The 16,057-nt window shown below is 39.1% G+C and overlaps 1 protein-coding gene across 3 annotated transcripts in view; it reads right to left on the bottom strand.

Moving 5' to 3' along the window:
• Positions 1 to 16,057, bottom strand: part of LOC114644083 (uncharacterized) — a 74,926-nt gene that overhangs the window by 45,772 nt on the left and 13,097 nt on the right. For 2 of the 3 annotated variants that reach the window (XM_051935554.1, XM_051935565.1), the window contains exons 6-11: positions 14,217 to 14,943; positions 12,749 to 12,809; positions 12,522 to 12,647; positions 10,232 to 10,310; positions 4,211 to 4,304; positions 1,917 to 1,974 (exon numbers count right to left, since the gene is read on the bottom strand). In XM_051935554.1, the coding sequence (XP_051791514.1) occupies positions 1,917 to 1,974; positions 4,211 to 4,304; positions 10,232 to 10,310; positions 12,522 to 12,647; positions 12,749 to 12,809; positions 14,217 to 14,943 (1,145 nt within the window). The remainder of the gene's footprint in view (positions 1 to 1,916; positions 1,975 to 4,210; positions 4,305 to 10,231; positions 10,311 to 12,521; positions 12,648 to 12,748; positions 12,810 to 14,216; positions 14,944 to 16,057) is intronic. The other variant, XM_051935560.1, reaches the window with a different exon arrangement.

Here is a 16,057-nt window from a genome sequence, read left to right as displayed (position 1 = left end):
CACTTCAAGAGAGGCCCACCGAATCAACAAGCTAATGAAGAAGGTGGGCTCAGTATGGGACACACTGTGGACCTGCAGAACACAAAACTGAATGCCATTTATAACAACGCTGCACATGCAACACAAGCAGCAAGGACTTTTATCCAATAAATTAATTCAGTAAGAGTGTTTCCAAAACAAAACACACACACACAGACACTGCAGGGCTCCCTTACACCCACAGTAATACGTCTGCATAGTTCCTCATTGAACTGCTCTTTTGCTTAAGCCAAGCCAGTTTATCCTCTTTGGTGGTTGATGTTATATTTTAATGTTTTTATATTTATAGAGCTTATCAGAAAGTTACATTCATCAATGGGACAAGTAAAGTACTTGTATTTTCAATGACAAGCAGACTGTGTGTCTAATCTAAAATCCACCTAAAGAGCACATGGACGACACTGAAGAAGGTGACCCGTCATTTTAGCTTGAGACCCTGACAGCAGGCCCAACTGTAAGACCACAACAGCAACATTTACAGTATTTCTATAGCACACTTTCATACAAACAATGTAGCTCAAAGTGCTTTACATGATGAAGAAAGAGAAAAAAAAAGACAAAATAAATAAGAATTAAAATTAGGGAACACTAATTAACATAGATGACACAAACACAGAAAAAATAAAAAAGACACACATTACAGTGTTTAGTAGATTTCAACTTAAAACTTTACACCGATTCCCTCAACAATATGATATATGATTTGACTAAAAGATCCATGCCAAATAAGCATTACTGATGCCCTTGGGCATTTTCTGGGCTGGATTAGTCACTACATGAATCTCAGTAGTCTTGAGCTAAGAACATTATTTCCTTTTGTCAATCAGATTCATGAACATTCTAAAGGCCTGCACTGCACTTGGTTTCTCCTCTGTGTCCTCTCTTTTTATTTTGCAGGATGTTAAACAGACAGACGCAGTCTCACTTGCAAATCACAGTCTGATCAACAGAATTCCCTAAGCATGTCACAATCAGTGTTTCTAAATAATGGTAAAGACAACGAGGATTAAAAAAGCGTGTCAGAAATGTAAATTTTGAATGATAGCAAGCCAAAAAAAATAAACTATTACTTTCCATGAAGAAGACTATTAATTCTGTTCCAAATTTGCAGATTTTAAAAGGATATTTAGTATAGAATTACCACCTAAAACTTGTTTTGAAGGCCAACAATAATGAAAGTTGCTGTCTTGCTTTAAAATGAATGTTTTTAATTGCTAATCAAAAAGGAAAAGGCAAGCTCAGTTACAGGACACACCCTTGATCTCCTGGTGGTTGTAGCAAAACAGAAAAAAAATAAAAATAAAAAAAGACTGCGCCATTATGAACAGTGCTACACAGGCTTACTGATACAGAGGACATTCAGCCAGCAAATTATTCAAGTAATGCTACTGGAGCTCCCTTATACCAACAGTAATATCTCTGCAAAACTATTGTTACTGTAACTGCCAAGTCAGACATTTTCTTTCTTTTAAGTCAGTCTGGTGCATATTTGAGATGAGTTTGTTGTCTGTTATAATAATTTTTATTTATTGAGCTTCTGTACAAAGCCAAATTTCCCCCTTGGAAAATTTTAAAGTCTATGCATCTCTCTGTCTCTCTACCTTAATCTAAACAGATGTGGATATTATGTTTATCAATTTAAATTACAGTAGAATCCCAACTATCCATGCTCCTATTAACCGAAGACAGCTCATTACTTTTCATAACAAAAAGTGCATGAAATAATAAAATGATAAAACATTTCAAGTTCAGCTTGTTAGCTAATAGGCCACAGAGGTCAGCTAAAATATGAAGGCCTCTTCAAGAATCTAAAATCCAAAAACGATTCAAATAAAATTAATAGATTAATAAAAAAAATAATATAAATAAATAAATACCTGAAATTCTTTCCTGTTATCCAATAAAGAGGCTTTAGTTGGTGGATACTGAAAGTCGCTGCAGAGAAAAATCAGATTGACTCCATTAAACAAAAGAAAGTGGACTTGCTGATGGCAGCCTGACAGACAGCACTGTTTGGGGTGTCATCATCTCAACATTCTTACCCAAAAGCAAAGAAACATTCAGAGCACAAAACGCTCAATAACTTCATTTTCATTCCCTGCCTAATGCATATTTTTAATAGTTGTGATGACCATTTGTTCTCCTATCTGATCTGATCTTTGATTTGTTGCTCCTATCAATTTTTCTATTTTAATTTATTGGAGTAATTCAATTCTTTGGCCCACCTGCTCCTCCACCATACTGGCTTCACTTTCTACTGCTTTACAAAAGGGTAAGCAGGGAAAGTCTTAGTGCCAGTTTATACTTCACGCTCAGAATGTTCACACATCACGGCTGCCACACGTTCCTAGCATTCATTTCACATGTCCTTTGAGGGCGTCCTCAGAAATTTACGTGACACATGCGCGATTTGCAGTACCATTAAAAAATACGGGGCATATTGTGCTCAAGTTGGAGCGTGACGTGAGAGCCTCCGTTTAATATCAACATGTGACAGCAAGAGGCTTTGCAGATCCAACAGGATTCAACGTGCGTGCTTCAATGTTTGAGGAATGGTTTGATCCGCTGAGGCAAATCACAAATTAATTACATTCTAACATTCAAATGTATTTGTGGTGCTTTTCTTTTCAAGCGTCTCATATTCCCCATCATAATGGCACAATGCATTTTAAAGGTCTCACATACTATCTTCAGTGCTATATATTTTTTTTTTAATTTAATTGAGCCATAGAGAAAAAAAATAGGGGCACATTGAATAAAAAAAGGGTCTATTTTGTGATTAAAATAGAAATTTCAGCTTTAATTTGGACTTTTCCACTTTAACCTTGTAGATTATTTTGTCATTAAAGTAGACCGTCGTAAATGTCATCTTAAAACTGACCCAGCTGTTAATCGCTACCTGCTTCAGGGGCTTCCCCCTGCACTGACAGGAGTGGCAGGCAGCGATTGTCACACAGAGCACATTGAATATATGATACTCCAGCTCTCTGCACATTTAGAATTCTTAGAGTTATACTTGACAATGAAATGTGTCAACAGCAGGTCATGTCACTTCTGTAATTATGGAGTGTATTTACAAAGGGGATGAGGCAAAGGAGAGGAGTCAGGGCGTGAACTTGGTTTCTCAGTGCAGAAGGAATTGTCTGCAAAACCAAACTACTGCTTGTGACTTTTGCTGCACCAAAAAGCCTCTATGGTTAGTCACTCTTCAGGGAATGGATGTACAGGTAGTGCCCTCCTACAAGTACTAGGGGTCTACATCAATGATAGGTTGGACTGGTTTCAAAACACATAGGAATTACAGAAGAAGTAGCAGAGCAGACCCTTCTTCCTCAGAACATTACATTCCTGTAATGTGGGTGGGTAGTGCCATCCTTCGCATCTTCTACAGCTCTGTGATGGCCAGTGTGGTGTGCTGAGCTGGTAATCGCATCACTTCAAGAGAGGCCCACTGAATCAATAAGCTAATTAAAAAGGCAAGCTGAGTTAATGGACAGACTCTGGACCTCCAGGAGGTAGATATGGTGGAGAGAAAGAAGACTAAACTGACTGCCATTATGAGCAATGTTGCACATCCTCTCTGTGACTCCCAACACTGACAACTTACAGCGAATGAATCCTTCAGCAGAAGTGTGTCCTTTATACCAACAGCAATATGCCTGCTATAGCGCCTCACTGGGACTGGCACTGCTAAGTCAGAAATTTCTTTTCATTTTTTGTCATTCTAATGTTTGTTCAGACTCTAGTGTGTGAATATATTATTTATTTATAATTTAAAGAGCTTTTGTAAAAATCCAAATTTCCTACTGAGGGCAAATAAAGTTCAAAATAAAACATTGATCCATGGAGAAAATGGTACCACAAACCTGTAGATCAGCTTTTCAAAGATCTTCATTTTGGATGTTAACATTTAATCCAAGCTCTCTAAGCTGTAGCTTTAAACTATCAGGATTACTGTAAAGGTGTTGATGGAAGCCACAGACACTCCTGGTTTTCCATTTGATTTTGACACCCAGGTAAGCACCTTGAATGTGTCAAGTGTCTCCAAACTAAAAGAAACCCTGCCTCAGCTCTCGATGTGGTGGTGTGCAAGCAAACTGTACCCAAAAAAGCAAAGCATTGGCCCAGAGTGCCTCTTGAGGATAACAAATGAAGAGAAGAAAAAGCTGACCTTGAATATGCGGCGTCTCTGCTGTGATGGGAGCTGGGAAGTGAGGCAAATGTCTCAGAAGAGGCTGAAGGAATGTACTTGTTGTCACTCCGATCTGCAAACAGAACAGAAAAAAATGCATGGAGTTCAAACATTTACTGGACTACTTTGAAGGCAGGGCTCTTATAATACTCGTACATAAATGAACAAACACCGTTCAAGACCACTCCGAGTTTTACTTCTGTCAGCTGCTTTCAGTGAATGGCTCCTGACAGATGTCCATGTCCAGTTCTCCCTATGCTTTAGTGTTTCTGTTTCTTGACTCGTGCTTTCTGGATACCTTTTGTCTCAGTATGAACTTTTTCCTTTCATCTCCATTAGTCATTAAAATAATATTTATTTTTGTTTCACTACTGTCATGCCTATATTAGTGCCAGTTCACCCAACTCTACTCTTTTATAATGGTAGGTGCTGACATCTGAGCTTGCTGGGATGTCAGTTGGCTCACAGTCTTCAAACTCAGCTTCCTCATCTGACAGGCTACACCTGGAAAGGCCAGCTGATGGGGGGGGGGGGGGGGGGGATGGGGCAATGAATGAAGGTCCGGAAGGCAATTCTGCTCCGACGAAGAGGTGAAAGATGAGGTTCAACGCTTCCTGAAGGACATGGCGGCGAGCTGGTATGACATGGACATTCTAAAACTACCACAGTGTCTACAAAAACGCATCGACCGAAATGGCGATTATGTAGAAAAACAAATAAGTCTTTAACCTTTAAAATGATGTAAACATTATAGAAAATAAACTGTTGTTTGTATTTCTAAAAAAAATAGGAGACCTTACTTTTGGGATTGCCCTCGTATATACATATTATATATATATATATATATTATATATATATATATATATATATATATATATATATACATACATACATACATACATATATACATACATACATACATAATTATACATACATACACAGTACTGTGCAAAAGTTTTAGGCAGGTGTGAAAAAATGCTGTAAACAAAGAATGCTTTCAAAAATGGAAGTGTTAATCATTTATTTTCATCAATCAACAAAATGCAGTGAATGAACAAAAGAGAAATCTAAATCAAATCAATATTTGGTGTGACCACCCTTTGCCTTCAAAACAGCATCAATTCTTCTAGGTACACTTGCACACAGTTTTTGAAGGAACTCGGCTGGTAGGTTGTTCCAAACATCTTGGAGAACTAACCACAGATCTTCTGTGGATGTAGGCTTCCTCACATCCTTCCGTCTCTTCATGTAATCCCACACACACTCGATGATGTTGAGATCAGGGCTCTGTGGGGGCCATACCATCACTTCCAGGACTTTACACTGAAGATAGTTCTTAATGACTTTGGCTGTATGTTTGGGGTCGTTGTCCTGCTGCAGAATAAATTTGGGGCCAATCATACGCCCCCCTGATGGTATTGCATGATGGATAAGTATCTGCCTGTATTTCTTAGCATTGAGAACACCATTAATCCTGACCAAATCTCCAACTCCATTTGCAGAAATGCAGCCCCAAACGTTCAAGGAACCTCCACCATGCTTCACTGTTGCCTGCAGACACTCATTATTGTACCGCTCTCCAGCCCTTCGACGAACAAACTGCCTTCTGCTACAGCCAAATATTTCAAATTTTAACTCATCAGTCCAGAGCACCTGCTGCCATTTTTCTGCACCCCAGTTCCTATGTTTTCATGCATACTTGAATCGCTTGGCCTTGTTTTCACGTCGGAGGTGTGGCTTTTTGGCTGCAACTCTTCCATGAAGTCCACTTCTGGCCAGACTTCTCCGGACAGTAGATGGGTGTACCTGGGTCCTACTGGTTTCTGTCAGTTCTGAGCTGATGGCACTGCTGGACGTCTTCCGATTTCGAAGGGTAATAAGCTTGATGTGTCTTTCATCTGCTGCACTAAGTTTCCTTGGCTGACAACTGCAATCCTCAGTGTTGCCCGTTTCTTTGTGCTTCTTCAAAACAGCTTGAACAGCACATTTTGAAACCCCAGTTGTTTTGAAATCTTTGTCTGGGAGAGACCTTGCTGATGCAGACACTACCTTGTGTCTTGTTGCTGTGCTCAGTCTTGCCATGACATGAAACTGTCTTCCACAACCTCACCTTGGTAGCAGAGTTTGGCTGTTCCTCACCCAGTTTTAAGTGGTTTCTGTTTCAGTTAATGACTGTGTTTCAACCTACGTGTGACATTGATGATCATTAGCACCTGATTGGTAGAATTGGTTGATCAAACACCTGACTAGAATCCTACAAAATCCCTGACTTTGTGCAAGTGGACCTGTAAGAATTGATGCTGGTTTGAAGGCAAAAGGTAGGAACACCAAATATTGATTTGATTTCGATTTTTCTTTTGTTCGCTCACTTTGCATTTTGTAAATTGATAACAATAAACAATCATTATTTATATTTCTGAAATCATTCTTTGTTTACAGCATTTTTTCGCACCTGCCTAAAACCTTTGCACAGTACTGTATGTATGTATATAACATACAAACACATACAGTATATATAAATAATTTGGAATAGAAATATAAGTAAAAAGCTAGTCAAGTTTGTAGTTAATACCAAGCTGGGTGGACTGGCAGATAATCGAGAATATGTCATCTCAGAGGAACTTAGCGTCCAGACTTGGGCAGATTAGTGCCTGATGAAATTTAATGTCAGTAAATGTAAAGAATGACACATTTGAATTAAAAATGTTGAATCTGAATACACAATGGGAAGTCTGAAAATTGAAAGTCCACCTGATGAGAAGGATTTAGGAGTTGTAGTGGACTCAACACTATCAACTGCCAGACATTATTCAGAAGCCATTAAGAAGGCTAACAGAATGACAGGTTATATAGCGCCTTGACGTGTGGAGTACAAGTCACAGGAGGTTATGCTGAGGTTTTAAAACACACTGGTGAGGCCTCATCTGGAGTCCTGGGTGCAGTTTGGGTCTCCAGGCTACAAAAAGGACACAGCAGTGCTGGAAAAGTCCAGAGAAGAGTGACAAGGCTGATTTTACATCTACAGAGGATGAATTATTAGGAAAGATTAAAAGAGCTGAGCCTTTACAGTTAAGGAGATTAAGAGGAGACATCATTGAAGTGTTTAAAAATGTGAAGGAAATTAGTCCAGTGGACTGAGACGCTGACTTTAAATTGAGTTTAATGAGAACACAGGGTCACACAGTTAGAAACTTGCTAAGGGTAAATTTTACACAAACTTTAGGATGTCTTTCCCAACCAAGTAGGGTGGCAGACAGGAGGACTTTAGGGACCTTTAAAACTCGACTTGATGTGATTTTAGAATTAAGAGGAAAGGCTTGTGAGCTTTGCTGGGCTGAATGGCCTCTTCTCATTTAGATTGTTCTATAATGTTCTAGTGATGTGATGTGATAAATATACTGAAGGTGGGTGGTGAGTCTTTTCCAGATATCGCACACTTACTGTCAAAGTAAAATGGCGAGGCTCCTGTTTTTTAAACAAAACAAAAAAATGCTCAAGCAAATGTAATATATTTTCACTTTCATATTCATTTGTTAAGAATGACTACTAAATAAAACACAAAATGTGTAACATGCAATAAACCCTACAATCCCACTATCTGTACACATTCATTCAAGGTGATGGCACCACACACAAAAATCCAAAGGAAAAACATCTTTCAAGTTTACTGAAAGTCACCCAAACCCTCCACCCGTCCCTGTATCAACTTAGGCTACATCCACACTGCTACACTTCATTAAAAACTGTATTTTCAAAGAAACATTCTCTGTCCACATTAGTGTTTTCACATTATTTCCAAAAGTATCTCCATCCACACTAACGTGACTGAAATGCATCCATCACTGATGTTCACCTTCACTGGCATGTGTGCATTGGTGGAAAAATCCTTGAAGTAGTAACACTGCCGGCCACAGGACTTATCGTAATCTGGAACTTGTTAAGGCAAGTAAAATATTTGAGTTTTGTGGGTGTGTGCAGCATTCAAATTGTACAAAACTCAATCTAGATGAATACAGGTAAGCGCACTGGAAAGCAACTCCTCTGAGCCCACCATGTTAGAACAGGATATTCCTCTGTGAAGGGGAATGAGACGTCGTAACAAGCGGGATCCAATCAGGGAAGGGCTATGTAATATGCATGAACAAATCAGAGAGTGACCAGCGTAGTCTACGTTTTTAGGAGTCAGCATTACAACACTGAGAGGCACAGGGCTCTGCTCTGAGTGTTTCCAAAAGTCTCCATTTTCAGGGAATAGAAACACTGGGGTAGTGTGGACAAAAGGCAACCATGGATACCAATCTCTGTAGCAGGGTGGATGAGGCCTTAACTTCAGCTGCTTTGAAATTTTCTTGTCTGGCTAAAGTCACATTATAAGTTTAATGAACTGCATTTTAGTTATTTAGGAGGTATTTTGAGTGTTAATGGTGGTCTTATATAACTGCATAAGAATTTGTAGGTAACTATTGACTCCGACCTAAATTTTAAATCACATATTAATCAGATTATTAGGATTGCATTTTTTCACTTAAGGATTTTAGCTAAAGTTAGACCTCTTACAACTTTAGAAGATGCTGAACAATTAGTTTGCACTTTTGTTTTCAGTCGACTAGAGTACTGTGATGACGGAATACCTAAGAACGACATCAGTCGGTTACCGTTAGTGCAGAATGCAGCAGCCAGAATGCTCACCCTTAAACTGCCACATACTGGGGGGTTAATGCACCCCTGGACACCAAATACTTTTTTGCTGCACTTTTTAAGGAAACGTCACAATTCACCAAGAACAAGTGAAACTTTAACGGATCACCTATTTTTTCATGCAAAGAGCATCACAATTATTGCAACACTAAACATTATACACACAAACTGTAAAAATTATTAAAAAAAAAAACTACTGCAACAATCTATTATACTACGTATAAGTGACGTCACTGATGAAATTGAGTAAAGCACCGAGCTGCACGTGAGTACACAAGAGACCAATGCTGATGCTTGCAGGCTAGTCTGAATCCCTGGGCCAGTGATGCTGATTCTCTAGGGGGCGCCAGTGGTCACGAGCTGGCAGCTCAACAAACGTACGGCTCGAAGTGGTCAGCTCCGGCATGCTGCAAAATTGCACTGGGAACCGACTATAGCTGGTTATGGCAGTTTAAGGGTTAAGCAACAATTGCCACATAAACTAAACCTATTAAGTTAATGTTAGCATTAAATTCACACACATTTGCATGCAAATACGCTATATAAATAAATGCTGTTGTGGTGGTTGCAGCAAATATCATTTTAAGCAACAATTGCTGTATACACTAAACCTATTAAATTAATATTAACATTAAATTCAGACAAGTGTTTGTTTTGCTTGAAGAGAATGTAAGTTTTCCGGAGCCACACAGATAATATAAGATTCTGTTTTACCTCCACAAGCTAACATGTTACTGAATATTCTCAATGTCCTGCTATAGTCCTGTATTTAGAGTCTAGAATGACTTCTGAGTGACAGAAAGACAGAAACATGAACTGGTAGATAGAAAGTATAAAGGCCTGTAGGGTTCTAGTCCTCACAGGTGGCGCAGTGGTAGTGCTGCTGCTTTGCAGTAAGGAGACTGTGGAAGATTGTGGGTTCGCTTCCCGGTTCCTCCCTGTGTGGATAGCGCTTTGAGTACTGAGAAAAGCGCTATATAAATGTAATGTATTATTATTATTATTATACTGAATATGTACGTCAAAACACCACATGAGATAACATTTAGAACTTTTATTAGCCAAGACACTTGAGCCTTAAACAAAACATCACAGACAAGATGTTTTTCCTTTTTTATTTGTAACACCAAAATTTGTTTTATGAACCGTCTGTTTGAATTTCATGAAAACTTTGGAGACAAAGACACTTGGACTGTGGACTTTGGTGTACACAAGCCACACTAACTGCTCAGGCCTTTCTACTAGCTGTGTTTTTTTAACAACTTTGGAAACCCTCGACAAGTGCAACTACAACTTACTCACCTGTGTTTGACAGGTCAGGTCCCAGTCTGACTCGGACGTAACCCCTTGAACTGGAAGTCTGCGGAGGCTCGGGCTCAGGCTATAAATAAACGATACAAAGTGTGTTAGAAAAGGAACAATGAAATACAGCAAACTCCATGAACATCAATCAAAGGCACTGAGGCAGTGAAGAGTCAACAAGGGCACAGCCGTCACATTCAGCATGCAGGCCAGTCACCGGACCACCAAGACTGGCTACTTAAAAACAACAACAACAAAAAAAAAGTGATGTACAGCAATTGAGATTTGGAATAAAAGTTTGAGGACTTCACAGGCAATTTATCTCCCACCTATACTCTGGTTGCTTTATCATCATATACATTTCATCTAAGTCAGTATAAACTTTTTAGGACAAATGTCTTCACTTAAGAGCTGGTGCTGAATTTTGCCCGAGGCATGCAGCACACCAAAGTACCCTTGAGCGTTTTCTGACACATTCACTAATGTCTCCATCAGCAGAATAAGACTGGAACAAAAAAAAATGGTGAAAAGAGGACCTCATCACACACTGCATGTATCAGTTACATGAGCTCAGCAGATATAATGTAGCCATCACTGCACACATGAACGTGGTCTTGTTCTCCTTGCCAAGAGAACACTACAACAATCTGGATGAGAACAGGCCATTCGGCCTAATAAGCTTGCCCATTCCATTCAATTGACTTTTCTAAAGGAATATCAAGTGGAGTTTTGAAGGTCCTCAAATTCCGACTGGCCAGCTCACTACTTGGCACTGATTGTATTCAATGAGTCTTTTATTCTTGTGTGAAGAAGAAACTTTTAATGTTTGTGAGAAATCCACTCTTAAGTTTCCAACCCTGTCACTATGTTCTCGGTGAGGAATCTACTTTAAAGTAGTGACCTCGATCCGCTGTACTAATTTCTTTTCATAATTTTAAACATGTCAGTAATGTCACCTCTTAACACTAGAATCCCAAAGGAGATGAAAAAAGTTATAAACACAGGGACACAGTTGGAAACTGGTTAAGGGAAAAGTTCGCACAAACATTAGGATGTTTTTCTTTATACAAAGAACGATAGACAGTTGGAATAGCAGACCAAGTAGTGTGGTAGACAGTAAGACTTTAGGAACTTTCAAAACTCGGCTTGATGTTTTTTTGGAAGAAATAGGTATATAGGACTGGCGAGCTTTGTTGGGCTGAATGGCCTGTTCTCGTCTAGAGTGTTCTAATGTTCTAAAAGCCGGGCAACCTTAAATTCCTTCACACCTCTCATTAAGATCCTGGAAGGTTGACAGTTTTCTTGGTTTCAAACTTCTCGACTCTTTTGCCGACTTTTGCAAACCTTAAGTTGGTAATCTTGGTGTCATTTTTGACAGTAATGACTCATTTGAGAAGCAGATTGTTCACAAGCTTCAGAAATTCTAGTATTAATAAAGTCGTAAAGCTGTTGATCTCAATTAAAATAAAATGGAAGTCCCCTTGCCAGAGCTCAAATTGGTTTAACCAGTGTTCGTGTGTCAGCTTTTATCCCTCCAGATCAGAGAATTTCTAGTTCCGATGTCTCAAAACACCACTTACATCTACAGTTATTCCCAGGTTCAGATAAAAACTAACAGTGTCAAGATCTGGGTGTTCTATCGTGACTGTTACTGAGAGAATAAAAGTGAAAAAATACGCTAACTTTTACAAGTACTATAAATTTACACTGGCTGTTACAGACGCAAATCAAATGTATGTTTTTATTGTATAATATTAACAATAAGAGCAGCTCACTACTCAAAACAGTAAATTTGCGGGGGAGCTGGTTTCGAACTCACGACCACTGGATTTTAAGTCAGTAGTAGTTACCGCTGCACCACAGAAGCTGTCGTATTGCACTTGCACCTTTTGAGAAAGTGTTTATTTGATATTTGGCAATCAGCCTTCACACATTATACAGTTCATGTCTACATTTTGTCATTTATTACTAAAACATGAAAAAGTTTCTGTTTTAACGATGTGTTTACATAGACTGTTGTAGTCACAGAACACACATCAAATTATTTTCCCTATACAATTCTAGGCAGCTCACTCCCAGATAATCAAGGCTGGAATTGGGAGAACATCTTGCCCGTTCTGAGGCAGTGGGAGGAGGATGGTATAGCAGGCTGCTTGCACTTATGGACACATTTACAAGACAAATGACGCTGATGGAGAGGTGCGAAGGAATTTAAGGTGGGACAGGTTTACTACGAGCTTTTTCGTAGGCTTTGGCAATTCTAGTGTTAAGGAATGGAGAGCCCACCTACCATGAAGTAGTCGACCAAGTAGTTTGAAGGAGTGTCAGTTTCCTGGGTCTCTTCCTCCTTGTGAGCACTCTGTGTGACGGCTGCGGCTTTCATCTCTTGTTTTTTAGACGCCTTGTCTACCATATTCTGAAAGGATGCTTTTATTATTCATACTGCTGAACATTCTGAAAATTGCTGACAGTACTGATATTTACTTTAATACAAAACTGCTACTCAATACAATTTACCTTGAAAAGAGTCAAATAATCCAGGGGAGGAAGTTTGTCAGGTTTTGCTTTTGAGGAGCTGCTAAAAAAGAGACAATTGTCACTTTACCATCAAACACAAAAATAACAGAAATGTAAGTCTGGCTGTAATATTTCAAGGATCACAACATTTCCCCATTTTTTTTTATATATCTCTATTTAAAAGAAAATCTTGAGATGAGACGAGACTATTGGCAAGAGATTTTTTGCTAGTCCCACCCTCCTCTCAACCATTTCTGGTTCACAGCCCACACCCAGGGTCCTCTCACCTCTCATTGGTGTGAATGCTTTTGTCAGACACACTTTCTGTGCTCTCAGCTCTTATAAATTTTTACGTTTTCCTTACTTAAAATTCCCAATAAAAGAAGACGTATTATGTCCAAATCTAATTGAAGAATTTCATCCCAAAGAAGAAATAAGTACACGGGTGGGAAACGATGAAGTCAAACGAATTAACGCGAAAATTGTCAATCAGTTAAATGGCAAATTAGTTAAATGCGTATCAATAGACTACACTGAAACAGTTGGTTGTGGAAGATGAAAACATCAACTTACAATATCACGAAGAATATCTACTATCGTTTACACCGTCTGGTCTTCCACCGGCCAAATTACTGTTAAAAGAAGGATGTATCGTAATGTTATTGTGTATTTGATGTCTGAGTGATGGGCTATGCAATAGAACAAGATTAGTTGTATTCAAAATTGGTTGAACAATTCTGACATGTAAAATTTTAACAGGCGACAAGAAAGGTAATGTAATACATCTTCAGGGGATAACATGAGACACTAAAGGAAATCTTGATATGCCATTCGTATTAAAACGTTTACAGTTTCCCGTTAGAATAGCTTTTGCTATGACAATTAACAAATCACAGGGACAAACATTCAAAAAAGTCAGAAAGAAACAAAATTTACTCACGGACAGTTATACATTGCGTTGTCACGATGCAAGTCCAATGAATATTGACGAAAAGTTAATTCCAAATATTGTTTTTACTGAAGTTTTACAGTAAAAGTGTAAGTTTAAAAAGTATTTGCGTTATAATTTCAAAGCCAAACAGAACGAAAACCTCAAATGCAACATGAAAGATAATTTTCTTTCAATTTATTACATTTTACTATTTTTTACTATGGTTAATTACTTGCTATAATGTATGATAGTTAGTTCTATTATGCATTTGTAACAATTCCCATGAAAATAACAATGTTTAAATTTTTGCCCCATATGCGAGTGGCACAGCCTGTAAGTGGCTAGCACATGGCGCCTGCCTGGGACTGGCAAGCAAATCAAGCAGGGGCAGAGCCCCCTAGTGATCTTAATGTTAAAGATTTGCTAAACAAAAAAATGTATGTGCTGTACACGGTTTATGAGAACATTTCAGTTTGAAGGTTCACCCACTGTGTTGATATGAGTAAAATGTCCGTGCATATAAAACGGATATCTTACCTTCTTTCAGCCTCTACAGTCCTGAACTTGCTGTCTTCAGGTGTTGACGTCATTGCTAAAGGATGACTTGTCACTTGATATCCTGACTCCTGGCCTCCTCGATAATTCTGCAGCACACCAGTTGAAGCGATGGAAGTAAACATGTAGGGTGGAAATCCGGCAGCATAACTTCTGCTCGCTGCAGTACCCCAGGAGCTCAACTGGACTCCGGTACTAGGATCACTAATGTAGTTTCGACCTTGGGTGGCATCACTCAACGTCCTCCCATTTTGAGCCATAGCAGCAGCAGCAGCATACCAGGTTGCTTCTTCGGCATATTTCTTTGAGGGCATTTGTCTTCCGATCCTTCTTTGCTCTCTAGAATTGATTCCACCCATGTGTTTATATCTTCCTCTTTCTACAGTCCTTCCCCCCCTCATTTTTCCAAAGTGTGCTGCATACTGAAAATAGAGAGGATTACTCACAGGCTGGCAAGGACTATTTACTGACGACACACCAGTTGAGACCTGTGCAGTGATCCTTTGCCGTTTTACAATGTCTCCCCATTCGGGGATCACGTCCTGCTTTTCAGAACGTCTTCCCATTTCGTAATCCAGCATGTACTGACTGTTGAGGTGATCCGTTGGTTCTGGCACGCTGTTGACAGCCAATGGCAAGCTACAGTCTTCAGGTTTATCTTCTTGGGCTGAAGTCTTTTCTATTTTTTGACTTTTTGCAGGCTGAGGATCTGTAAATGAACAGCAAGACTAATGGGTGAATACTGAAAGATCGGAGAATGAATTAATAAATGCAGCGCTTAAAGTGAGCTCTTCGGGATCTCTCCAGGGACACAGACGGATGCCAGTTAAGGGAAAATTTAACACCCTTAAACATTCAAAAAGCTGGAAAAAGTATGCAAGGCACAGCATTCAGGTACCAAATGTGGACTTGCAGTAGTTTAATGGATATAAAAGATTTTTAGTTGCTTTGAAGTTTCAACTATCACATTTTTGTTTATTAAATATTATTTGTAACAATAAAAATTGTGATAATAAAACATAATTACATGAGTTAGTAGACATCATTACGTAGCCACTTTTTAACATCAGCTTTGACAGTCATGTAGTTAGATTTAAATTCTAGGGATGTGAAAGGATGTGAGATATATATATATACACATCAGTGGCGACTGCTCTAAGACTGCAAGGGAAGCTCAGTGTCCTCAACTTTGTCAGAAAATAAATGCTCATATATGCACTGTCGTATTTATATTGGTTTTAATAAAAGTGCGCTAGAACGTGTTCAACTTCATGACTAGCTCGTTCAGAATCAGGTATTTATTGTAGATTGTTGGACACGATTTTCTTGTCATACATTTCCGTGCAGCACAGTGCGTTAAACCCTCCTGAAGCCCAGCTTCACTGGAGCTCTATGGGCTTTTTTCACTGCAGAAAAGCTGGACGGTAATTGGATAAATGCACCAAAATCGGCACTTCCAGGGAAGCTCAGCTTCTCTGGGAGTGAATGGAGCAGTGGGCGGGCCAGGACGCTGGACTGCTGCATGATGATTGGAGGAGCTGTTTAAAGGGCGGAACCCCTTTTTTGATTGACAGCATTTGAAACAGTGCTGAAAAGTTATGGCCATTTCTTTGACTCAGGGAGACTGAGATCTGAACTTCAAGTAATATATTCAGATCATGACTTACAGGGGAGCAGGGGTAAGCTGTGTGATTTCTTGGTGTTTTTTAAAGACATGGAGTTGGATAGTGCAATGCCTCAGCTATACAAGCTGTTGTCGTTAGTGGCAACAATTGGCGCTACATCAGCAGGTGTAGAGAGGAGCTTCTCCTGTTTAAAACAGG

This window comes from Erpetoichthys calabaricus, chromosome 1 (genome assembly GCF_900747795.2).
Source record: "Erpetoichthys calabaricus chromosome 1, fErpCal1.3, whole genome shotgun sequence".
Classification (NCBI taxonomy): Eukaryota; Metazoa; Chordata; class Cladistia; order Polypteriformes; family Polypteridae; genus Erpetoichthys; species Erpetoichthys calabaricus.
Note: the sequence above shows the minus strand (reverse complement) of the source record. Positions and strands in the feature narration are given on the sequence as shown.